Source organism: Emys orbicularis, chromosome 3, assembly GCF_028017835.1.
Source record: "Emys orbicularis isolate rEmyOrb1 chromosome 3, rEmyOrb1.hap1, whole genome shotgun sequence".
Taxonomy (NCBI): domain Eukaryota; kingdom Metazoa; phylum Chordata; order Testudines; family Emydidae; genus Emys; species Emys orbicularis.
In genome coordinates, this window is record NC_088685.1 from 20,372,503 (window position 1) to 20,399,492 (window position 26,990).

General features: G+C 43.4%; 1 protein-coding gene across 1 annotated transcript in view; it reads right to left on the reverse strand.

The window, feature by feature from the left end:
* Nucleotides 1–1,085: 1,085 nt before the first annotated feature.
* The window catches only part of MFSD2B (MFSD2 lysolipid transporter B, sphingolipid), a 60,315-nt gene continuing 34,410 nt past the window's right edge, over nt 1,086–26,990 (reverse strand). Inside the window, exons 7-14 of the mRNA XM_065400406.1 lie at nt 23,695–23,785; nt 23,477–23,598; nt 20,314–20,397; nt 10,798–10,878; nt 6,552–6,661; nt 4,934–5,077; nt 2,369–2,545; nt 1,086–1,226 (exon numbers count right to left, since the gene is read on the reverse strand). Of these exons, the coding sequence (XP_065256478.1) occupies nt 1,169–1,226; nt 2,369–2,545; nt 4,934–5,077; nt 6,552–6,661; nt 10,798–10,878; nt 20,314–20,397; nt 23,477–23,598; nt 23,695–23,785 (867 nt within the window). The 3' untranslated portion in view covers nt 1,086–1,168. The remainder of the gene's footprint in view (nt 1,227–2,368; nt 2,546–4,933; nt 5,078–6,551; nt 6,662–10,797; nt 10,879–20,313; nt 20,398–23,476; nt 23,599–23,694; nt 23,786–26,990) is intronic.

Consider the following 26,990-nt stretch of genomic DNA (forward strand, 5'->3'; position numbering starts at 1 on the left):
AGCACCTTGCAGATTGCCGCCCCAAGCACCTGCTTGGAACGCTGGTGCCTGGAGCCGGCCCTGGTGGGAATGTGTGCCTCATACAAGTAAAATACAAAAATGTAGGGCCTAAATTTCCAGGAGTGACTAGTGATTTTGGGTGCTCCAACATGAGCTGCCTGAAGTGGGCCTGATTTTTAGAAAGGGCAGAGCACCCACACTCTGACAACTGGGCACTTTGAAGTGTCAAGGGGGCACTCAAAAACTGAGGCACCCAAGACCACTAGTCAATCACTCTTGAAAATGTAGACCTCTATTAATATAAAAGTTTGACTTAACGCCCCCAAATAAAGTCACATTAAAATCAGGTTTGGAGCAGTTATTTGTGAGAACGTTTTCAACACGCGGCTCTGTTACCAACTGCATCCAGGGCTTGTTGGAACTCAAAAAGAAGCACTAAATCTTACATGTTTATAGCACATTTCTTCCTCAGAATCCTTAAGGGCTTTACAAACTTAAACAAATTATACACAAGGATCACGTCCATCAGCCACCGAAATGCAGACACGTCTAGAGTGACACGTAGCAAATGTGCAGCAAACAGTTTAGAAAAAAGTGATGAAGAATACTGTATGCAACAGAGGCGACAAGGATAATTTAAGTCAGAAGAATGTAATCTCCTGAGCTAAAGTTTGGCCAGGACACCAAGTTTAAATACCCCTGGATCTTGCCAACAGTTCCAGAAGAAATTTAGTGATTGAAGGACTTTGGTTTTATGTCTCATATGAAACACAGCATCTTCAGAAGCAGGTTATCCTCAGTACCGTGCTGGGCCTTGGTTCAGCACTGACAAGAGGGAAGAGTGCCACCTACTGAATCTTTCTAACACCACTTTAAGGGCATCAGAACACTGGATGAAGTTTACATACTTATGAACTGTGAGCATCCCCGTGAGGCACCCTATTGGCTGTCCTCAGAATCTTCCTATTTTGTCAGTCAAAATCAGATCCTTACCATTAATGTAACAGAGCCCTTTGCACTTTTGTGTACTGGTGCTTCCAGTATCCTCTAATAAAACTTAAGTGGGATAACTCAGAAGACTTTTCCTTCCTTCCTCCCACCCCCCAAGTACAGTGTTTTGGAATCTGAGGTCAGACTTCGGTTTGAAAAGCCACTTCTCTCCGAACTTTCATATCCAGGTATCCTCTTCGTTTTTGGAAAGGTTGTCAGTGCTCGGATGACTCCTTCTGTAAAAAGCAGAGAGGATCACAGGTGAAGAGATTTCTATTTTTCCCTGCTGGCTGTAATTTTACTGTTATTTTTTTAGCTAAATTTACAGGCTAAAATTTAGCAACCTCAAATAATAAACAGAGAGAAGGTGAGAACCACTAGCAAGGTATGTTTGTTATACTGTCTTGACCAATTTCCACATCTGGTATTTTAAGATCATACAAAGGAGAAACAGCAAAGACCTATTATATTACCTAATCCATCATCCAGATAGGGGGGATTGTTCTGCAGTATATTTTGAGGACTTAATATTGTCTTAAAGATGCTCAATGACGGCTGAGGGTTTACTCCCCTCACCCTTGATATTTGGCCTATTTTTTTTAATTGGACCAGGAGTCTTCCAGGAAGAAAAGGAAAGGAAAAGAAAATATGAATGAATATGAAAAACATACAGAACAAAAGCTTAAACCTCACCCTACCACAAGATTTCAGACCTTCTTTACACACCAGAAAGAAAAAAAAAAAGGTCACATTTTCCCCATATGCAGATAGCTTAGGAGAATATAATTAAACATGACCTAAGAAATATCCCCTTCTGGTTTCCACTGGGTACAATATTCTCCACGTCCAAGCTTAAACTTTAGTATAATGGTGCTGTGCTATGCTTCACCCATGGAAGGCTGGTGGATTATGTGATTTCTGTGCATTATTTTGTATCATTTAAATTTGCAGATTACTTTGGGAAACGAAACAGAAGTAATCTCTTACAAAGACACCCTATATACACAAGGACTCTGCAACAAAGGTAAGATACTAGAACAGTGGTTCTCAAACCTTTGTATTGGTGACTCCTTTCACATAGCGAGCCTCTGAGTGTGACCCCACCTTATAAATTAAAAACACTTTAAAATATATTTAACACCATTATACATGCTGGAGGCAAAGTGGGGTTTGGGCTAGGGGCTGACGGCTCCAACCCCCAGTTTGAGAACCCCTGTACTAGAAAAATGTAATGTTCTGCTAATTTACAGAATTTTAAAAACTTAAAACAAACCCAAAACTATGATAGTAGCTAATAATTTCCCCCACCCTGAATCCTGGCATCCTGTAAGAGAGGCTGCTCTGATATTATTGCCCTTTGCTGCTGAGTCAAACCTACCTTAACAGCTCGAGTGCAAATTCAGTTTCTTTTCGACTTTTTTCAGTGATTGGGTAGAAGAGGAGTATGGATAAGCCTATAACAATGAGGATGGCAGGGACTGCCCCAATCAGGATTTTCAGTGTGAGGATCACAGTGCTGGATTGCCTGCACATCCCTGTTTTATAACCAGCAAACCTATAAAAACACACATACGGACATTGCTGTTATTCCCCTACCTAAAAGGCACTTGGTCACGTTAAGGGCTTTCCCCGATCTCCTGCCCTCCCACCACCAACTGAACATCTGCTCCAATTTCTTCTTACACTTCCCTCAAAGGGAGCAGATAAGATATAAAAAGAGGGAGGGGAGTCAATCCTACAGCTACCAACATGAAATTTGTCATTGATTTCAATGGGAGCAGGTTTCAGCCCTTTGCCTCCTTTCTTCCACTCCTTGTCTTTGTGCCTTCTCTGAAATAATTTCATTACCTTTATGCAGTCAACATGCTGTTGTTACTACTGTACAGACTTAATTATTAACAAAGAGAGACAACAGTGAAATGAAATCCTATATAGCTAGACTTGGAAGGATTAGATTTTTATTGATAAATCTCGACACACAAACTGAGGAAAAAAATATTTCCATTGACAATAATCAAAATGTACACAGAGGCAAAATAAGAAAAAATGCTCCTTGAGAACTTATCAGAGTTTGATTTAAGGAGATCTATTTTGTATATTTTGATGTGATGTTGACAATTTGTGTTTTAACGATTATAAAGCTGTAGCTTTTTGAATCTCAACATTTATTGTCATTAATGGTCTGATCTCCCCCCATAATTTCCCACAACTGTGAACATTTAAATAGATAAAAATAAAATAAAAACTTAAAACCCATAATTTTGTGCCACTGTGAAAATTTAAATAGATAAAAATTGAAAAAATGCTTACAATAAATATTGATCTTATCCATCAGAATTATAAAAAAATAAAAATTGAATTCTGCCAAGTCTCTATATAGGGGAGCTTGTCTGATAAGTGACTCCTCTCCCTACTCAACAAAGCTCTTAAGCATGTGCTTAATTTTAAACGAAGGTGAGTAGTCTCACTGGCATCAACAGAAGTTCTTACCTCCTTAAAGCTAAGGACATGCTTCAGGGCTTTGCTGAACAGGGACAGGATTAATCTGATGCTTAAAGTTAAGCATGTACTTATGCGATAGGCTGAATCAGGGCCAGGGGTGTGCATAGTATTACAATTACTGATGCCCTGAGCTGTTCCGTGCCAACTTGTGGAATTATTCTGTTTCATCCTGAACATGCACCTATGAAACATTATTACCCATTTTCCATCAAACTGCCTCCTAGGCTCTCCCATAAATGTCAGCTCTGGACTCCAGCAGATGGCAAACTGCTGGGAGCTTGCTAACTGGAGTGAAGTCGCGTTAATCAGTTGACAGTAATTCTGTTAGTTATGAGCTCTCCGTATGTAGTCACTAAAACACAGAGACTTGTTTTCCTGAGGAAAAAAAGCAAATTCATAACAGCTTGTGGACAGATAAGTACTGACAAGTGGTTCCCAGTGCAGTCTACACGGGAGCTACCACATCCCACTTTCTTCTCATTTTGGTTCTCCAGTCTTAAACTGGAGTAGCAGTGGCAGAAGACACATAGTTAAATCACAACTGCCAACTGGGACTTGATCTCCTGCCCTACATAACGTGACTTCTATAGTGCAAAGTCAAGGTCAGCGTGGAGGGGAGGTACTGTAGGGTCACAGCACTGTGCAAGAATTTGGAGGACAGCTTAAAACTGCCCTGTAGTGATAAGTTCCACTTTTCAAGCACATTTCAGAAATATCTGGTTAATTACACTGGCTCTACCATCTATTTGAAAAGTGATTAGAGACATTAATCTGGCTGGTTGAAATTTTTCCATTGGATATTGGGTTTTCGATGACATGAAAGCTTTAAAAGGCACGGTCTGCTTTTCCTAGAAAAAAATGCTAGTTTTGTTCAAAATAAAATAAAATCTAAACAGACTAGACAAACAGTGGGAGGGGAAACAGAGGGCCAAAGAATTGACTTGCTCAAGGTCAACCTAGGAAGGTGGTGGAATCTCCATCCTTAGAGGTTTTTAAGGTCAGGCTTGACAAAGCCCTGACTGGAATGATTTAGTTGGGGTTGGTCCTGCTTTGAGCAGGGGGTTGGACTAGATGACCTCCTGAGGTCTCTTCCAACCGTAATATTCTATGATTCTATAACAAAGACGGCCCGAGGCAGAGTTGAGAACAGAACCCAAGTCTCCTGACTCTTAGTGCTCAAACCACTAAGTCCATGCTGCTACCTAAAGAAAGCAATGTAAAACCAAACAGTTCTTAACAGGCCACCAGGTGTCCTGGTGACCAGAAGTCTGACCTGTCAGATAACAATTTTGTGTTTAGGATTCGGCCATTATAAATTCAAGCTGGCAACCAGACTCTGTCTTTGAGCTCCCTGCTTTCACGAATGGTGAGAAGGCAATTACCACACAGCACCTCAGAGCCCTTTAATACAGCAACTAAGTGGATATAAAACATCACTTACTCCAGGCTTGCTGCGGAAATTCCTAATCCAATCCCAGCCGACATCTTGGTAAAGAAGACGTATGAAGAATAAAAGATGGTTTCGGGTCCCTTTGCATGAGGATTCAGCAGGCGAAAGTGATCAACTACATCAGGCAACATTGACCTGCAGACCAGCAAGAGAAGAGGAGTGTAAAAGCCTCAAGCGGAAGTTTCTGAGCCTCTTTAATATAGAGTTTACAGAGTCTTTTTTCTTGAAGGTTTGATTTGTGGAATTAATTGTGCAAACGAGATCATTTATTTTTGATATGATATTTAGGCTGAGAATTACAAACAGAGAAAGTCAGATGGCAAAGAACACAGAAACAGAAAAGAGGGTGTTAACTCTGCACTGCTAGGTCAACAGACCAAAATTAGTAATGGTAGGGGCTTCGCCATCTAAATGTAAAGGTGGGCAGTGGAGGTTGGAATTTGGTTTTGCAAACCCTCATTGGTTCAATTGAGTGGGTAGAATGTTTTACCCAGGGAATGTCAAAATTTGCTGACTGAGGTGGAACATTTTTGAGGGAGGCACTTGTTAAAACATTTGCAGCACACTGCTGGGTAATTTAACTACTAAGCAGAAAACCTTCTTTCAGAAATGAGTTTGATGAAGTTTTGATTTACTACTTCTGCAGGGAGCTAGTCAAATACAGAAAGTTATACTGATTGAAAGGAGGACAAAAAGTTTTAATAGGAAATGCAAGACAACAACAGTTCACAAAGTTGTAATCTAGTAAGCGAACAAAACCCCAAGGTAGAATTTTATTCACATCGCATGGTTACAATATTTACCTCTTTTTTAAAGTAATAGAAATGGATGATTTAGTTGGGGATTGGTCCTGCTTTGAGCAGGGGGTTGGACTAGACGACCTCCTGAGGTCCCTTCCAACCCTGATATTCTATGATAATAGAAAGGTACAAAAATATCTGAGCTAGATATTGGGTGATTGTGAATCTATGAGAAGCCCTATCATATAACTAACTAGAGTGCATTAACAAAGCAGCAGTGTTAGGACACTAAAAGGGCCTATTCTCCCACTGATGCAGAGGATTTAGAGTTGCTGACCTAAAGTCAAAGCCCCGGAATACCCACGGAGTCAGCACCTATGCCTGCCCCTGTAGCACACTCCTGCATTTGCTCTCCATCATAGGGCTGCTTTGTAGGGATCTACAGCTTGGTGCAGGCTGCCCATGCTACATTCTTAATTGTTTAGCATTAATTGATTTGTATGCAATTTCCAATATAAATTCTAGAGTACTATTAAAAACTAAATCTAAATGACTGATTGATTTACTATTCTCAGGAGGTCTACTAATTAATTTATGAATATTTTCAGAGAGCATTTACATTTACACATATGTACACACATACCAGACATTAACAGTTGACACGTGACACTGATTACAACATAGTTATCACAGATCTCTCCTAGTCTAAATATAGGGAAAAACTCTAATTTCTCAGATACCACTGGGTGGTAACTGTTGCCAAATTCTGAGTGTTTACATGGTGAACTCCACACAGTACACACACACACACACACACACACACACACACACACACACACACACACACTTCAAATATAAGATTTGCCTACCATGGCAACAGCAAAGATGCTGCAATACTCAGACCAGAGACAAAGGCCACCACGTATGCCAAAACCAGATTTGGGATTGTAACCAGCATGACCGCAAAAGGAATCATCCACTAAGAGAGGGAAAGACGAACCAGAAGAAAAATGGTAGATAAGGTATATGAAAAGTATGGCATACAACGGAAAATATATTTTTTTCACACAGAAGAGGTAGCCATTGTGAAACAGCAGTTTATATATTGCTATGGTCCAACAAAGCTTAAAGCGTCAGTGTTGTGAGAGAACGGAGCTCCCACAGGGTCCTAGTTCATTACTTAACTTAGCAAAAGGGAGGAAGTGACTAGAGCTCTGCAGCGGAACTGGGATCCCACAGGTCCTGCAGTCCCACTGCCATAATAGCGGGAGTGGGTAAAATGTACTTTGTTGTGGGTGGGAATGGGTGGGCAAAATCCCAGACTGGTAATTTGTGGGAAAACACAATCTTTTTTTTTAAATAAACGTTTTAATACTTAACTTTAAGTGAGGGGTAGAAAGAGATTTGATGTCTATTATAACAAGAGTTAAAGTATTGTTTACATGGTTTAAGCAAGATTTGTGGGTTTTTTAGTGGTAAAAATCGTGTCTGAATTCCGTTTATATATATATATATATATAAATATAAACCAACTGTTTAAAAAAATCTGTCTCTCTTTCGGGATTTGCGGGATCTAAGATTTTTGTGGGTGGGAGCAGCGTAAAAATGCAAAAAACAATGAGGGTGTGAGTGGGAGTGGTAGTGGGTATTGCACAGCAAGACAGGAGTGAGATTAAAAAAATAGTCCTGCGCAGGGCTCTAGAAGTGACAATATTTTAGAACAGAACAAGTCAGCCAGTGCTGCCATCTCCCCTTTATTTTCAACAACAGGAACACTTCCAGTACAGACAAGGCACTGCAAGGGGCTTTGAGTCATGTCTGGATTTAAAATCAATTACTGATTTACAAGGAGCTATGGCACACTTTGGTCTTCAGTGACTTTTTCAAAAACCTGGATACTAAGTATAAATAACGAACATTAGGGAGGCAATATGGTCTAGTGGCTAGCAGTAGGACAATTTACCCCACCACCTTCCCCATGTCTGTCACTGACTCGCACTATAACCTCGGGTAAATCATGAAGGCCCACATTTCCAGAATTGGAAATCTAAATTTAGATGACCTGGATTTGATTTTCAGCAGTGCTTAGCATCTTCGCTTCCATTTGAAACAATGGGCTAATAAGAGTTAGAGACTCCCTCATTTAAAATGTGGACTCAAAAGCCATACTCCCCAGTTGTCCATACCAGTCTTGTGCTATCACCTCACATTCCTGTAAATAATTGACACAATGCGTCACAAAGCACAAAGCTGAAGTCTGCAGAAAATGTAATTTATGTTAAATAACAAACATTTAAAGCTTCTTGGGTTTGTGTTGCTCATTTTGATTCTCTGCACTATATTTGAGGCTTGGGGAGGCTGAGGGCATGAGCAGAGAACTTCAGTGAGGGTGCTTCTACTTTGCGCTTGTTATTTATTTCTTCTGCAAGGAAAGCGGTGATCTTGGACATCTTGCCTGCTGGGGTCTAATCCATTTAAACAGGGGACACTTGTCTTACATTTTAAATGCAGTTCCCATCTAAGGAACAGGCATTTGTTGGTAAACCCAAAGGAGTAGCAAACCACCTTCCGAGACTACAAACAGCATAAACAGCCTTTGCATTAGCCAACAATGCTTGTAGCACAATCATTACTTCACCACAAGAGAGCACTCCAGCAATACAAGATCATACATTGCCTGCAAACAATTTGACGATTAACTCTGTGCTCAACGTTGTGTGCCCACTCGGGAGCCAGAGCATCCAGAGAGGTTTTTAAATCAATAATAATACTGATTTAAAATTGATTTTTCTAGTGAGGAAGGAGCATGACCCAGGACAGGCAGAACTGAAATGGTAATTCTCAAAAGCATCTCTTGTGCAAAGGCAGATATGTGGGAGCAGAGCTCTCTAAGCTGCAGAAAATATCACTGCAATAAGCATCCCATGTATCTCATTTTTTCTACTTCTAAAACAAAAGGACCTTTAAATCCTTAGGTGATCACTCTCCCCCTCTCACCTGACCCACCAGGAGCAGTAACGGCAATATTCTATTGTCAGAACATGCCTCCCATCCAGAAGAACTTCACAAACTATTGACAAGCAGCACTATGGAAATGGAGCCACCTGGGCCGAACGGTAGTAACTTGCATAGCACAGTGGGGCAGAGGGAAGGGAAATTTTGGCCAAGAATGTTGGAGCAATCCTTTACAGAAAGAACTGCATGAGATCTTTAACACCCACGTGGAGCAGAAATGGTCTCAATTTTTTAAATATCTACCCAAAAAACTATGCATCACACATAACTCAATCTCTTTACCCCAGATGGACAAAGGGCTGGGTTAACTCTAGTGAGGTTTAAACCTGTAGTTCCAGGAAATTTAGATATTATAGACCTGGTGTTTAGACCACTAAGCCACCCCCTCCAACCAATTTAAACATGAGGAGGAGTGGTAAAAAAGGAGTCTACATCCATCATCTTGAATACAAGAATTATACTATAATGCTGAGTCTATACAGGTGCTCAGTTTTTCAGGTAACCATCCCATTTTCAAATCACCTCAGAGAAGTCCCTCTTCCCTTCACCCTGAAGGGGGCTGAAATTATGGTGGGAAAACCATCTCTCTTCAGATTTTTTTTTCAGAACCTTCTACAGTGACAGAAATACAGTTTCAATTAATGAGGCAATTCTGGTTTCACAGTGACGGTGAGCAGATATAAGAGCTACAGGTTCTCTTGAGCTTACGGCGAAGGAAGCCTTTGGGATGCACTGCCAGACAAGAGACTTTCACCGAGCAAACAGGAAGTACTCACGCCATACGAGGGTGTGTCTACATGGCAAAAAAGGTGCTTTCTTCAATCCAGCTCCCTCATAGTCTACAACACAACTAGCTAACACAATGGTAAAAGTGCTAGACCATGATTTGTTTGTGTTGAGGGGGCTTTCCAATAATGGTAAACTGACTTCATTGAGCCAACTTGATTGAAGAAAGCACTTTTCTTTGCTGCGTAGACAGTGCCTGGGAGGTAACTCTGTTCCCTTGAGGCATGCTAGTCAGAAGCAGGGATGGTCCTGAACTGTGAATTTCAGATGCATATTTCAAAGCATCCAAAGATCAGAGGTATTTGAAGCCAGTGTTTTGCTTTCAGCCCATCTCCAATTCATCAGACGTCACTGCAATATATAGATTTTAGCTTCAACAAATTGCTATTAATTACACCAACAGCTACCACCAGCTGTGAAGTATTTGAGGTTATTAAAAATGTTATAACACTTAAAAAGCTAGAATCAGGGGAGAAATCCAGCCAGTGCCAGGGCTCATCTACAGGCAGAGTTTTGCATAAAGCTCCCAGTTTCTTCCTTGCCTCCTTCCCAGGGACTTAAAGTGCCTCAGCCTGTATGACATGTCCAGGCTGAAAGCTCAAGTTGAGCTCCAGAGTGAGGAGTCAACGCAGATAGCAATGGGAACTCTCTCTGCTGCTTGCCCTCAGTCAGGGGTTAAAAAAAAAAAATCAGCAAAAGCTCAGGCAGGCATCTTGGCTCTGCCTTGGGAAGCTGTGACAGTTAAATTAGGCTTCTTTCCTCTGGGATCGCTAAGATGCTAGCAGTTCATTTATTTATTTTACTTTGTGGACACTTGCAGGAAGAGGGAAAACCAACGTTGCAGGAAGCTCATCCTTTTGGTTCAAAGGGGTTCGTGCTAGATCTGCCCCCAATTCAGTTCACGGGGGTTTCACTACTCCCTCCCCCATGACTGAGTTAGTCAGCTGAAACAATCAAATTTGGCCAAGCTAAATCTCAGATAACATAGCCCTTGAACTTAGGGCAGTTCAGATCTGAATCTGAAACTCTGTGCTCAGGTTCATCTCTGTGAGACAGATACAAAGTGGAACCTGGTTAGACTTTGGGTCAAGTTTGCATCTCGTCTTCACTCACTAACCCATCTCTTGGAAAATTTCTTTGAAAAACTTGGCGTTTGCCTGAACTGGTACAATTCAAGGTTTGAAACGAACCCTGAAATCAGGCAAACTTCAGCTGGTGTCGGTTTTTATTCAAAAGTTGTGAACGGTTCCTGAAGAAGCTGCTATTGACATGTAAGATGCCACGTTGCGTAGATTTTCATAATGGTTTACTTACGGAAATCCCACATGCTGCACTTTTCTTGCCAAATTGCTGTAGAAACCACTGCCAGAATGGAATGCTCACTGCTGCTGATACCTATAAATGATGGAAAAATATTTGTACAGTACTGACTAGGTGTAGGGTCATCTCCAGAGGCTGCAGTGACACCCTATATTGTACTATGCGAAGCATTGGGACTGAGGAAGGACTCTGGGATTCCTGCTCCCTTCACCGCTAACAGACAACTACGAATCACAGAAATAAGAGATGAAAAAGACTCATTAGGTCATCTAATCCATCTCATTTCCATGCAGAACTGTCCCATGCAGACACACAGAAGACCAAGGTGATGGGTACAATATAAGAATTTAAATAGAAAAGAATACAGTACATTCCCCAGTGATTTGTCCAGTGCACTATTAAATGTCCCAAGTGATAAGTGACTAATCACTATTCCCAAGTGATAAGTGATAGAGAGACTATTCAAATACATTTTAAGAACAGAAATTTTCTCCAAATAAGCATCTTAAATTTTCCCTTTCTTAACGTAAGCCATAGAAATTAGAGACAGAAATGACATGCTAAGTCATTCAGTCCATCCCCCAGCAAATTTTAATTGTACTTCATGCTACTGCCTTCCATTTAAACATCTGAAAACTTGTGTGTATAGATATATATTTATAGAGAGAGAGAGAGAGATAGTGTGGCAGAGCTCCAACCTTGTCCCTGTGGGTCCCGCGCTTCCAGGCAGTTTATGCTAGCCTCAGAGGCTCACTGCGACCCTCCATGTAGCCCTTCTCTCTCTAGGGCCAGGGTACAGTCTACTGAGCCCTTTTCATCATAAGCCACCAAGGAGGTTGGTGAGAGAACTCCCACAGTCTCTGTTGTCCCTACGGGCTTATTCAAGAACAGTTCAGCCTCCTGTCCTGACAGGGGCCTGTCTTCCCCTCCCAGGAGGTGTTTCTGTAGTGGCAGGTTGGGGGGAACCCGGGCCCGCCCTCTACTCCGGGTTCCAGCCCAGGGACCCTAATGGCAGCAACTGTTGGCAGCCGACCTTTCACTGCCAGAGTTGCTACATTTCCCTGGGTCCCTTCCCCACAGCTCCCCGCTTCTCTGTCTTAACGCTTTCTTCACCCTTACCTTAGGGCTCCCTTTCCAGTGGTTTGAGGGTGTCTTCATTACCTAGCCCTTCAGCCGCACTTCCTCTCCTCTGGCTCCCTGGCTCTCTTTGGCCTGACTGGAGTGAGCCATTTATTGTATCGTAGGGGCCTTAATTAGAGTCAGGTGTTCACATTAGCTTAACAGCCTTACCTGACTCTTTGCAGGCTAATTGGAGTCAGGTGTCCACCCTAGCCTGGAGCAGCCCCTGCTCTGGTCAGTCATGGAACAAAAAACTGCTTATCCAGTGGCCAGTATATCTGCCTTCTACTACTCTGCTGTACCCAAGTGGCCTGGGTCTATCACAATAGACAGAATTAAACACAACACCATCCTTTAAAGGAAAGCTGAAGTAAGTACAGGATTCACTCCTTTGAGGGTGGATATATCCAGTATTGCAATTGATCAAAGCCAAAATGTCATCCCATTATTCCTAGCTTTACCCCACCTTGTACCATCCTAAACAATTCCTCTCCCTCCTTGGTATTTGTATCTTTCCAATACCTGCAGAGACTAGGGATATAAGAAAAGAAAGGTTACATACCTTCCGTAACCAGAGTTCTTCAAGATGTGTGGTCCCTACCTGTATTACCTGTGGGATATGCATGTGCTTTATGCACCTGAGACTGGAAGATTCTTGCTAGTAGTGTCTGTTGAGTCCCATGCTCTGATGCAAGGGTAGGAGGGACAGCGTTGACTGACCGCCTCTCCAGTTCCATCTATACTGTAAATCAAGTGTTACGATCCGAAGCAAAGGAGAAGGAGGGCAGGTAATGGAATACAGGAAGGGAGCACACATCTTAAAGAACGCCAATTACAGAAAGTAGGTAACTTTTCTGCAAGTGCTGGTCCCTATGTGTATTTCACTGTGCATGACTGACAAGCAGTACTCATGATGCAGGAGGGTGCAACGAATTCTGCTGTACTATCTGTAGGAATGCTGACCCAAAGCATGTTTTATTAAATAGTCCTGCCTTCAGTTCAGGGGACTGGACTAGATGACGTACTGAGGTCCCTTGCAATCCTACACTTCTATGCTTAGCTGAGGAGGCTTGCACCAAGACACAAGTGTCTTGTGAGGATATGAATAGAACGCCACAGGGCTTCTTTACATATATCAAGGAGGGATACTTCCTGAAGCGAAGCTGCTGAAGCACCTTTGCTCTGGTGAAGCACCTTTGCTCTGGTGGAGTGGGCCTTGCTCAACCAGGTGGAGGTGCATGAGATAACTGATAAGACAGCAAGATACAGCCTGAAATCCACTTGGATAGTCTTCGTGAAGATAACGCTTGTCCTTTCATGTGTTCCACTAGGGCCACAAAGAGCCCAGGCAATCTCAGAAAGAGCTTTGTCTCTGAAGATAGAATGCCAATGCCCAAGGTATGTCCATGGAATGGAGTCTCTGATCCTAATTGTCGGTATGAGGCTTAGCAAAAAAAAAACATACAAGTAAGTGTATAGTCTGAAATTACTTTGGACACAAACTGAGGGTGCAGTCTTATTCTTATGGAACATGATGTATAATGGGTCAGCCATAAGGGTGATGTCCACCAGGAAGGCTAACTTCCTAGAGTAACATGAAAGCAAGCATTTTGCAAGTGGTTCAAATGGTGGTATACTTAGCATGGAAAGGACCCAGTTGGAACCCATGTTGGGGCAGGTCTGGCTATTGGAGAGAAGATCTGATCAAGCCTTTCAGAAATCGCACAGTCACTGGATGGGTGAAGACGGAGTAGACATCAAGAGGACGGTGGCAGGCAGTAATTGCTACCAAATGAACCCGTAGGGATCTATGGGAAAGACCAGAAAATTTCAAGGTGAGCAGACAGTCTAAAGTAATGGGAATGTCCATTTCGTCTGAGGACATTTGGTGACACTGAGTCCAAACAGAGAATCTTTTCAACTTAGCTAAGTAACACCTTCTGGTGGATTCTTTCCTGCTATTGTTCAGGATGGCTTTAACAGCTGTCGAACATTTCTGCTGTATGTTCAATGCCCATCCAAATACCAGGCTGTGAGGTGAAGTTACTCTGGATTCAGATGCCTGATCTTGCCCTTATACTGGGGAGGATGTCTGGGAAGGATTGGATGCGGACTGGTGGACAAGATGACAATCGAGAAGGATGGGGAACTGAATTCTCTTGGCCATATGGGAGCAATGGCCTTGTCCCGCTGGACATTCCTGAGAACTTAAGGTAAGAGTGGGATGGGGTAGAGGGAGACTACATCAAATCTCCCATCCATGGGAGTAGAAGGATATCTCCCTTGGAATTATGACTGTACACCCCGCGGTGCAGTATATTGTCCATTTCTTGTCTTGAAACGCAAACAGGTTCAGAATCGGAAATCCTCATTGTTGGAATAGGTCTTTCGCCAATGAATTGTGAATCTCCCATTTGTCGTCCATCAAGAAGTGCTGAGACTGTTTGCTCATGCATTGTGAATTCCTGGAACATGACCTACCAACAAGGTAACCCGATGACGAATGCACCAATTCCAGAGGCAGACTGCTTCTATGCAAAGGGCATAGATCTTGCTCCTCCTTGCTTGTTGATGTAGAACACAGCTGTCATGTTGCCTGACATCACCTGAATGTGCTGGGAATGAATGAATGGTGAGAACTGTTTGCAGGCCTCTCAGACTGCTCTCAGTTCCATGAGATTTTTGTGCACCCTGGACTCACAAGGTGTCCATGTTCCTTGTGCTATTTGTTCGTCCAGATGTGTACCCCAGGCTACTAGGGAGGCATCCACAATTAGCGTTTTCTGAGCAGGTGGCGGAGAGAAAGGACCTGTTCTTTGTCCTGCCACCAAACCTTGTATCCTGGGTGGGGAGTGTGTGATGTTCGCCTCTGGTGTTATCCAGACCAGTGATCTGCTAGGCCACTCCAATCCTTGACCCTGGGAGCCAGCCTTACCCTGCTCTGCTGTGAGAACCCCCACTCCTGGGCTGTTCACGCACAGCCTTTGGCATGTAAGCTGCTCCCAGCTACTTGCAACCGAATGACACTAGCCAATATCTCCAGTCCCAGACACAACCCTAAGAACCTCTGTCTTGCAGTGTCCAGTTATGCCTGCTGGAAGCTGAAAGCTTATATGAGTTCGTCAATTTAACTAAGAAATTGGTATGTACCAGGCTTGTTATCCCAAGGGGAGTCTCTGGGTACGTCTTCACTACCCGCCGTATCGGCGGGTAGCAATCAATTTATCCAGGATCGATATATTGCGTCTCGTTAAGACGCGATATATCGATCCCCGAACGCGCTCACCGTCAACTCCGGAACTCCACCAGAGCGAGCGGCGGTAGCACAGTTGACGGGGGAGCTGCGGCCATCGATCCCGCGCTGTCTGGACCCCAGGTAATTCGATCCAAGATACTTCGACTTCAGCTACGCTATTCACGTAGCTGAAGTTGCGTATCTTGGATCGATCCCCCCTCCTAGTGTAGACCAGCCCTCTGACACGCTTCAAACCAAATGCACTGCTTCAGGTAGAATAAACGAACAAATTTATTAACTATGAAAGATAGATTTTAAGTGATTATAAGTCAAAGCGCAACAAGTCGGATTTGGTCAAATGAAATAAAAACAAAACGCATTCTAAGCTGATCTTAACACTTTCAATGCCCTTACAAACTTACATGCTTCTCACCACAGGCTGTCTGGTTGCTCTTCAGCCAGGCTCTTCGCTTTGATCAGCGCTTTAGTCGCTTGGTGTGGTGTGTGTAGATGTTGGTGGAAGAGAGAGGAAGAGCATGGCAAACATCTCTCTCTTTTATCATGTCCTTTCTTCCCTCTTGGCTTTGCCCCCCCCTTTAGAGTCAGGTGAGCATTACCTCATTGCAGTGCCAAACTGACCAAATGAAGGGGATGACTCACTTGAGAGTCCAAAAAATCCTTTTGTTGCTGCCTAGGCCAGCGTCCTTTGTTCCTGTGAGGCTGGGCTGGGTTTGTCCCATACATTCCCTGATGAGGTGTGAACTGCCTATCTGCTCTTGGAGAGTTTTTGCTTGGGCTTATTTTAAGCCACAAAGACACATTTTCAGCCTCATAACTATATACATGAAATTATAACCTATAACATTACCGTAACAACAATTACTATAACATCACTCTAACAACAATGCTCAGTGCATCATGAGCCTTCCAAAGACACCTGACATGACAAACTTTGCATTGGGTACCACACAATCATTTTACAAGAATGAACATGGGGGTGCTGGGTGTTCCGCCGAGGTACAGAGCGTCACAAAGTGTAACTAACTGGTCCATACTGTACCTGCTTGGCACATATACTGCTCAAAACCAGGCTTGTAGACAGTCAAGTCAGAGGCTCATGAATGGTGTCACATAGGTTCAAGATGCCATGTAACCCAGGAGGACAAGGATGTTTGTGGGAGCTGTCTCAGCTGATTGATCAGGATGTTCATAGATTGAAATCTGTCCATATGGAAGTAAGCTCTGGCCAACTGGTCATGGTTGTTTCTACAGTTGCTCCAATGAATTTTGTGGTCTGTGTTGGAGCTGAAATGGACTTTTCTACATTCATGCAGATTCCTAGTTATTCCTGAGGGCATTCTGCGCCAAAAAAATAAATATTCTGCACCAAAAAAAAAAATTAAAATTCCGCACACAATATTTTAAAATTCTACAAATTGTATTTGTCAAATAAATGTGGAGGCTCCAGCATGGCATTGGGGAGCACAGGTCACTGGCTGCACAGAGCTTGGAGATCATTGTGCCGTTCCCCCTGGGGACATGGACTCTGCTGTGGGGCTGCACCCAACCCTGACATAGCACAAGGACCGGGCCTGCCCCAGAAACACCCCAGGGCCCTGCCTCTCCGTGTCAGGTGCACCAGGTGTGGGCAGGCAGGATCCAAGTGTGGAGGGGCTTAGTGTGGGGGGAATCCGGTGTGGTTTGAGAGGGTTCTGTTTGGGGCAATCTGGGTGCAGGCGGCTCAGAGGTGGATCTGGTGGGGGGGAGGAATCTGGATGCACAGGGGCTTGTTTGGGGGTTCTGGATGCAACAGTAATGGGACTCTGCAGGGGGGTCCAGGTGAGGGGGGTTGGGGCTCAGTGTGGGGTATCAGTGTGGGGTCCAGATGCTGGGAGAGTGGGGCTCAGTGGGGTGGGGATCCAGGTGTAGCTGGCTGGGGCTTGGTGGGGTGGGGATCCGGGTGGCTCGTCAGGGTGGTCCAGATGCAGGGGGAGTAGGGCTCATCGGAGGGGGGGGGTTCTGAGTGCAGGGGAGGTGAGGCTCTGCAGGAGGGTCTGAGTATGAGGGGGTCTGGATGCACGGGGTTTGGGCAGATGGAGGAGCAGCTCCCTGTACAGGGATCCCTCGCCCTGTATCTGAGGAGCGATGGTTGCAGGAAGTCAGGGGGGGAGTTTGCAGAGAACTGCCGGGGAACTGATGACGGTCCTTCTCCCATATCAGAATTGCCTGGCGAAGAGAACATGGGCTCCATCTCCAAAGGTGAAATACCCTGACTAGTAAGGGGAACAGGAGATCAGCTTCTTTCATAATGTTCATGGACCGACAGTGTCATGATCTCCCTTGTAAGAATTGGGCCTGATAAGGTGGGAGATTCCAGATCTGGCAGGATGGTGATGTCCTCCGAAAGGGTATATTTGCCCCCATGAGGCGTCTTCTCCCTTTTAACCTTCAGTGTTGGCTCAGAAGTGTGCATCAGTACCAATGGCCCCTTTGCTAGTAGCGGAGGTCAGACTGTCTAGGCTCATGCGTCTCTTGACTCAGCACCAATGGTCCTGCTGCTGCCGACGGTGCTGAAGGGGAGGCGCCCTCTGTCTTTGCAGCCTGTGGGTCGGTACCATGACCTTGATGGGTTTTTGAGTTTCCCTGGCCAAGGTGTGAAAAATCACCCAGTTTAGAGGAGGGCTGAGAGGAGGAATGCTTGGCTCTACCTTTGCCTGTCACTGTGTCTGAAGTGCTAGTGCTGGGCAGCGTGCTCCTCAATGCCTCAAACCACTGTGCAGTGCAGTCTGGTTCCATGAGGTGTTTCCTAAGTCTGAACGCCCATGCTTGTCCCGCCAGTCGATGTTATAGTTACCAGTTCAGAGTCCAGATCAATCTAGTGGCCAGCTAAGTTGATCATGAGTAGGGAGGAGCCCGGTTCTGTCGGTCGTGACACGATGCTCCGGGGAAGTCTTGGCAGGATGAACCCAAAGTTTCATGGCAGGGCACCCTGTTTATATAGTGATTTTCATTCATAGGGACCAATGAGTTTTGCACCGTCATGCGGTAATCAATTGTTGTTTGACAAGTGCTTGTTTTTTTTACAAAATTTTTATTATTTTTTTTTTTTTTATTAAGTTTTTAAGGGAGTTATTCCGTGCTGGTTTTTATTACCGCTATTTTGTTCCCATTGCCTGTCTTATTTTTAGAGTCGTTAATTTGCCCTCCTTTGAATAGGGGCGTGTTGCAGCCTCCTGGCGCCCTTGTGTCTGTCTCCAGCTCCTCCCTAGACCATCTGGTTCAGCAATGGCCTTCACACTTATTTCTTAACCCACACATTCCTCGTTTACGCACAAAACAGAATTAATTTACACAGAACATTTTGAACAGGAACATCAAATTGCAATGCAAAAGAAAACAGTCATGGCATTCCTTCACTTATTTTAAAATGCTAAACCTACAACAAATTGGTGACCCTCAAAGGATCTGTTACTGCCTTGAAATTAGTCCAGACACAGATTCTGGCTGATGTATCCCTACCAATGGCCCATTAGGCCATTCCTTTTTGCTATTTAAAAAGGGTGGCTGGCAGGATATGATCAAATCATACACCAATAAGTTTAATACATACCACATTATTATTCTTTATTTTAAATTATACAAAATACAAACATAAAATTTTACAGACATAAAATGTTACAGACATAAAACGTTTGGGGGGAGGGATAGCTCGGTGGTTTGAGCATTGGCCTACTAAACCCAGCATTGTGAGTTCAGTCCTTGAGGGGGCCACTTAGGGATCTGGGGCAAAAAACAGTACTTGGTCCTGCTAGTGAAGGCAGGGGGCTAGACTTGATGACCTTTCAGGGTCCCTTCCAGTTCTGCCCATAACTGGATCCCATACTGGTAAGGGGGGCGTGTTCCCCAAAACCTAATTATCTAATAAACTAACTAAGAATTTTTATATTCAATATTTACAGTTTATAATATTTACAGGTTTGGATCAGCCCTCTGGACATTGGAGAGTTCAGACTCAGCCCATGAAACAGTAACAAGGAACTGGAGAGGCAGTTGGTCCGCATGGCAGCTTACACCCTCAGATCAGAGCACAAGGAGGGAAAGAGTGCATATGAGGACCAAGGGACACTACTAACAAGAATCATCCAGTCTCAAGCACATGGAGTGCATGCATAGCCCACAGTGGAATATATACAGGGACCAGCACTTGCAGAAGTGAGCCTTTGCTCCACCTCTTATTAATTTTAGTCACTGGAAAATATCAGCCTTTGCAGTGCTTTAGTGTAAGAAAGGAAGCATTAAAAGGGTTGAAGAGGAAGGGGGGGCAAAATGGAAACAATGAAGGCTCCTCTCAGATACCCCAAACAGTCCCCCTGGCAGAAGCCGGGAGCAAGCAGGAGCTTCTCTGACAAAGGTTGGTACAGCACTTAATAGGTCAGACAAAGGAAAGGGAAAGGTCTACATGAAGCATTTTCAGCAGACAGATACCCCAGCAATTACACATTAAACTTTCTATTTGTGCTCGGAGGGCTTTAATCAGAAGCATGAGAGCTGCAGCATTTCACCAACATACACTCAGAGGGAGGCATGCATTACAGGAGCAATTTCTAGCTTGGTTGCAAGAGGATCGCCCATGTAAGTAAGGCTGGACAGAACTCCACCCAAAAGCGCTAAGGAAGAGGGCTCAGTAAAGGTATCTGTGAAGCAGCACTGATGCCTTTATACAGAAATTCATATCAGCTGTGAATACTTTAAATATTTATCCCTGCAGGTTGCCTGGCACAGAGGGCCCACATGTATGAATGCACAAGGGAAACTTGTTTAATTCTCGGCATATCAGACTGGTGAGAGGGAAACAGAAGCTAAAATTCCAGACCTCCCTTCATGCACAATGGTTCACCTTTTCAAGAGGCTCGTAGGTACAGGTGAACACTAAGGAATAAATTGAATATTCCAGACCTTTCCCCTCCCTAAAAGTTCCACGATGTCCGTTAGGAATGGGATGGTGATCAAACTCATTCCAACAGCCAGCAGATGCTAGCAATTTGTAGTCACTTAACCTGAGTTGCTTAGATGCAAGCTGCTCCATTGAACAACCCCCTCTGTCAAAGAAACAAAGCTCCCCGAAAAAAACGCTCATTTGTTTCAGTGCAACTCACCAAGATGGTCACCACTAAATACTGGAAGTGATTGTGAAGACTGGCTGCATGGGTGCAAAACAGGACAAAATTGCTCTGCTCAAGCTGCGAGATGAAGACAACATCAAAAAGAATTTCGTTACATCACCTATAACAAAATCAGTTATCAAATAAATCCAAGCTTTTAGGACCTGATTCTGCTCTCGCCAGTTTAAATCAGAAGTAACTCCACTGAAGACAATGGAGTAATGTCAGACGGATCAGGCCCTGAATGTAGCAAACTAGTAGGTTGCAATATGGAAGACTAGTTTATTGGAAGGGGAGAGGAGTCTATTTGCAACCTTGGAGTTTGCCTATTGTAACTGGTTAGTTACAGAGAGCAGTTTGCTGAAAAAAGTTGCACTCCCCTTCCACAGACTGCCTCTTAGACAGTAATACCATCCATCTTTTAATTAAAGCCATGGCTCCTAAGCAATTTACTGTCCCCCTCAGCTGAAATTAATCATGGCAACCCTCTGAAGTGCAGTAATTAATCCAGAGTGGCAGGGCCGCCCAGAGGATTCAGGGGGCCTGGGGCAAAGCAATTTCGGGGGCCCCTTCCATAAAAAAAAATTGCAATACTATAGAATACTATATTCTCATGGGGGGCTGGGGCAAATTGCCCCACTTGCCCCCCCCCCCCCCGGGCGGCCCTGCATAGTGGCTTAATCATGTTGCTTATATTTGTACATGGGCCCTGGCTCAGGATCAGAAATGCCCACAAGTTTGGGTACTGTTTGGGTTGGAGGATCCAGTTCCTGTCTATTATACAGATAGGTGAGTCACAAGAATTATCATCCAGGATTTTGAGAGTTCAGGGCGAGGCTTGGAACTGAATTCCTGGTCCAGACCCATCTCTGATTATTTTGGGAAGGTGGAAGGCCTAGAGAAGAATCCGTGTCTTGCATGGAAGCTTGATGAACTACTGTTCCTTTGAGGGCCAAGAAATTATCAACAGCTTTTTTGTTTATGTACAAATTAGGCCGAGTATCCGTGGGGAGATTTCTGCCCCCTCCCCCTTCCCCAATGCCATCTCCAGCTTGTGCCATAGTCTGCTGTGCTCTCATTTCAGATGTGGAAAAACACCATATTGGGATCAGATCCACCAGAACTATGTCTCCCTATCCTTTCACCCTCTGCCCCCACTCCAAAACAGCCTGTGCTGCACATACCAGCCACGTTGGAGCAAGAGAGCTCCCAGCTGCTGCCTGCCTTCCCCCACCTCTTGGAGACCTGAGGGTACAAGATGGAGGAGGAGGTGCACCTCCTCCTCCCTGGGTGTTGTCAATAGGTGACTGTCTGTCTGCAGGTGACTGTGTGCCATGCCAGACCACATCCTGACTAAGTGAGTGAGTGCTGTAAGGGTCTGGATCCCAAGGAGTCTACCTTAATCTTCCCTCGCCTGCTGTCGCTTACATGGACTACATTATTTGATGTGAGGGGAGATGCTATGTTACTGTCTCTCACTCTCAGGCCTTTCCCTCAAGCAAAAACTGTCAGATGCACAACAAGGAAGCCTTGCTAACTGGACTCAAATCCATGCCAACAGGAAATGTGGCTATTTCTTGGCAAACATATTTTCAGAGGTCCTTTGTGATAAGCACAAGCCGTGGAGGAGTGACAATCCTTCCACAGGACTTATTAATTCGCCAGGACAGTTGGCAAACAAAGTATGAGTACATTATAAGCATAACTCTTGTCATAATGTCACAGTGCTGGCTGACTGATGGTTCATGTGACTAATGGACTAGTGTCAAAAACATGGATATTATGATGTGCTTTAAAAACAATAAAGACGATGATTAATAGGGCCCTATCAAATTCACGGTCCATTTTGGTCAATTTCACAATCATAGGATTTTAAAAATCATACATTTCATTATTTCAGATATTTAAATCTGAAATTTCACATTGTTGTAATTGTAGAAGTCCTGATCCGAAAGGGGGTTGGAACGGTTGCAAGGGTATTGTTGGGGATGGGGTGGCTGGAGAGCAGTGGCTGCTGGCCAGGAGCCCAGCTCTGAAGGCAGCACGGCCTCCAGCAGTAGCGCAGAAGTAAGGAAGGCAGGGTATGGTATTGCCACCCTTACTGCTGCGCTGCTGCCTTCAGAGCTGGGCCCTCGGCCAGCAGCCGCCACTCTCCAGCCGCTCAGCTCTGAAGGATGCAGCAGCGCAGAAGTAAGGGTGGCAATACTGTGACCCCCCTACAATAACCTTGCAACCCCCCCTCTGACCCCCTTTTGGGTCAGCACCCCCAGTTTGAGAAACACTGGTGAAATCTGTGTAGTATAGGGTAAAACTACACAAAAGACCAGATTTCATGGGGGAGACCAGATTTCACAATCCATGACGTGTTTTTCATGGCCATGAATTTGTTAGGGGCCTAATGATTAAGGTAATGAATGTGAAGGAAACACACTTAAATGATTAATGGAGATGAGCACAGATCTCAAAATCCTGGATCAAAATAGAACTGAACTTTGGGGAATGTGGGTTGAGAATTTATCAGTTTCGGGTTTTTATACAACATCTATCAATGTGCTGCTGCCTCACTGTGTTTCTTTTGGGAGGTTTGAAATACAGCAGGCGATCCAGATCTGAATTTTGTGGCTCTAGTTAAAACTAGAACTAGTACTGTATGCCTAGATGATGGAATATCATCTTACACTTACATAGTGCCTTCCTTCACAAAATACTCTATAGGAACCACTTCAGACACTATTAAAACACAGTCACATAGGGAAAGGAATGGGGCAATGGTTTATTGCAGCACACGCTGTAGAACAGCTTTGGGAGAAGTGAAAAAGCATTCCCTAGCTGGTTGAAACTAGGGGATTTTAGGTAGGTAGAATATAATTAGCCAAACTGGGCCTTTTATGAAAAAAAGCCAGAGAATCTTTAATAAGTGGTCAGGGCTTTAGGTTTTATTTCTTGTTTGAAAGACATTACCTCCAGCAGCACAGTGCCCCTTAGCATGACCGCAGGGCATTAGTTCCATATTGACTCAGAGGGGAAAACACAATCTACCGAATCACCAGCTCTACTTGCAAGTCTAGGGCTATTTACATTCCAGCTGCTGCTTCTTACTCTTTCATGCTGTGGGTAGAACAAGTCCGATGCATGGACTTGCAAAGACTGGAGTTACCTGAACGGCTGTTGAGATGAGAAGAAACGAAGCTGTAAGCTTCAAGTACGGACCGTGCTTCATTGTGAGTCTCAGTCCCTTAAAGAAAGGAATTGCTTTGTCTGAATTTAAGGCGTAAGGATCTATAAGGGGTGGAATACATAAAATAATGTCATATTTTCCAAAGCTAAGTGTGAAAGAATCACTTTGAAACCCAGATGTATTTGAATTTAACTTACCGTCTCTCTCCTTTACTCCAATGAAAAGGATGACAATGCCGAATAGATACACCCCTCCTATTACTCCCGCTGCAATCATGTAGACTTCTCTCTTTAAAAGGAAAGAGACTTATTACAGATAAGGACAGTAAAAGCCTGATCGCACTGCTCTGGCTCAACAAAAGTGAACGGAACACTACATTGAGGAAAGACAAATTACAGATCCTAGATAGAAATAATTTTAATACTAGCATGGGCAAGATTTACATACAAAACAATGGGGATTGTGTCATGTTAGGATATAAGCGTCCTATTCATTTGGCCAGAGCAGGCTACAGTTTTATGAAGGACAGAGTGACATTTTCCAGGGGTTAGCACAAGTTACGACCATTATGGGGAACCCTGGCTCCCTCAAATTTTTCAGGTTAAGGTAAGGTGAGGCCCAGCCGTGAGCTGACCTTGACAATATTTTTGGAAAAACAAAACCAGCCCTGCTTTTGACATCTCATATTTATCTGTAACAACAGCAGGCCCCAATCCCCAGTGCTGCTGAGCATCCACATCTTCCAATTAAGTCAGCTATAGTCAGTGCTTAATTTGTAATGAAAGACGTGCCGGGGCTCAAACAAGTTTTTTATATTCATAACTGATGCAGCAAACCCAGAGGTGCTGGGGCTATGAACTGCCATGCCTAGAAGTGCCGGGGCTCAGCCCGGGCAAGCCCTGGCACAAATTAAGCACTGGCTATGGTAGGCTAACTACTGCCTTGGCTATTATACCTCGAAACCACATTTCTAACAGCACTGCTTATGGACCAGTGCTAAGACTGTCAAAAGTGACTAATGATTTTGGATACCTCAGTGTCAGGGTGCCCAACGGAGAGAAAGGACGGTCCAGTGGTTAAGATGCTAGCCTAGGACTGGCGCGACCTGGATTCAACTCCCTGCTCCACCACAGACCTTCTGCGTGATCTGAGGCAAGTCACTTAGTCTCTCTTTGCCACAGTTCCCCATCTGTATAAAGGGGGAAATAGCATTTCCTTGCCTAACAGGAGTGTTGTGAGGATAAATACATTACAGATTGTGAGGCACCTGGGTAATACAGTAATAGGGACCATAAGTAAGCAATAGCTAGATTTCAAGACACTGACTTTCAGAAAGTGCGGAGCACCCACGCTCAGAAAATTAGACCCCCTTAAAGTTTCTTCTGTTGAGCATCCAAAAATTAAGGCACTCAGCGTGTGTCTTCACAGCACAGTTAGCTCAAGTTATACTTGAGTGTTACCCCTAATCCAACTCCCATCTACACACAAAAATCTCTAGCTCAAATTGAGTGATGCTCTAAACTCAAGGTAGCTGGCCCATGGGCCAAGTTTGAACCTTGAGTGATGCTGAGGCTCAAGCAAGTGAAGGGGTTACAACAACTCATAAGTAGTTAAACCAATCACTCTGTGCTGCTAATCCAATCACTCTATGAAACTCCAGTGTAGTTCTGAAGTGTGGTTGCTCTCACTGGAGCTAGGCGAGCTCAAGTGTTCTAACATGAGCTAACTGTTGTAGCGAAGACAAGCCCCCAGAATAACTAGTCACTTTTGAAAATCTCAGTCTTTCTCTGGTTGCTTGGCTGGAACTGGAGAACTTCCCAGGTACGTACAGCCAGCTGTGTGCTCTTCTTCTTTGTGTGAAGAACTTTCACGGCTGCAGACTATTTACAAATAAAATTTACTTCAGGATAAATCCAGGACCTGTAAGTATAAATTTCTACCAAAAAGTAAAACGGCCATGAACAAAAGGTCTAGTATGTCAGCAGCCAGGACATGTTTATATAAAAGCAACTATGTTGAGACTAGCGATAGACATATACATTCGTCTGTCAGAGATATGCAGCATGCGTCGGATGGTTCGGAATTTTTGCAAATGAGATTAAACTAGCTACAGATTTTGTGGTCAGCACACTGCAGCCAATATGTCTTCATACTCTATGGGCGAGACCTCAATACAGATGCAAAATTAGTTAATAAAATTATTATAATTTATGTGTATGATGTTCCAATCTTGATTTCACCTTTACTGAATTTTAGGAGATATTTACAATTACTCTTATACATTGATGCTTGGAGACTATAAAGCTCACATTCTTATGTTTTTGGTAGCTTATATTTATTTAATTAAATGAAAATGTTCAAACTAATTAAGGATATTCCTAGGAAATCTCTGCTGTCTCAATCAAAGAGAGTCATGACAAGTGTCAGGCTATTCTCTGAATACGGTTTTCCAACCAGTTGTGCATCCACCTTATAGTAGGTTTGTCTAGGCTATATTTCCCTAGTTTGTTTATGAGAAAGTCATGTGAGACAGTAACAAAAGCCTTACTAATACTGCTTGAGAAATCATTAAAGTTTGATTTAAGCATATTTACTTTGTATATTTTGACATTATATGATGTTGACAATTTGTGTTTTAACAGTTACAGCACTTTAACTTTTTGAATCTCATTGTCTAGTCAACAAATAATTACTGTCTGACCCCCCAGCTGTACTTCCCCCCATAATTTTCTTGCAACCATGAACATTTAAATAGATTAAAATAGAAAAAATGCCAAAAACCCATAAATTGTGCAACTGTGAAAATTTAAATTGATAAAAGTAGAAAAAAAATGCTTAAAAAGTAAACATTGATATTAGCCATTGAAATTATCAAAAAATAAAGTTCTGCCAAGCCTATAAATATACTACAAATGGTAGGTTGCAAATCTAGGAACCATTTGGTCAAAAAAAGCCCATTAACTAACAATGGCATCTTCTCAAAGAACAGGTTACCTCCCCCATGTACAAGATAAAAGTTTGGTACAGACATGATCTTTATCTAAACCCCCCCCCCCAAACTTTGTAAACTATTTATGTTTGAGAAAGAGACGGCTGTATACATGAATGTAAGGCTGTTCTTTATTCATGAGAAGGAGATATGCTTCGGATGTGTTTTCAGAGCTGTAGACTAAGGCATAAAACTGGGCCTCTTTCTCCGTCTTTACAGAGAGAAAAGCTTTAGTTTTAAATCCCACACAAAGAATTCTAGAGATATCCTAATCAAAACTGATTTCTTTTATAAAACTTTAACATCTTCATTTTTTAAACTTCTAGGAGAATATTTATGGCTGGGAACTGTTTTACAGAAGATATTGGTTAATTCTGACTCATCTTTCCTCTTGATGGGGAAAACCCATCTGTCCCTCAACTGTTTAAGATGTTATATGCTTCTTTTGAGATGTGTATTCGCAAATGATTTGTATCTAAAACTAGCTCTTCAAATAGTAACTTC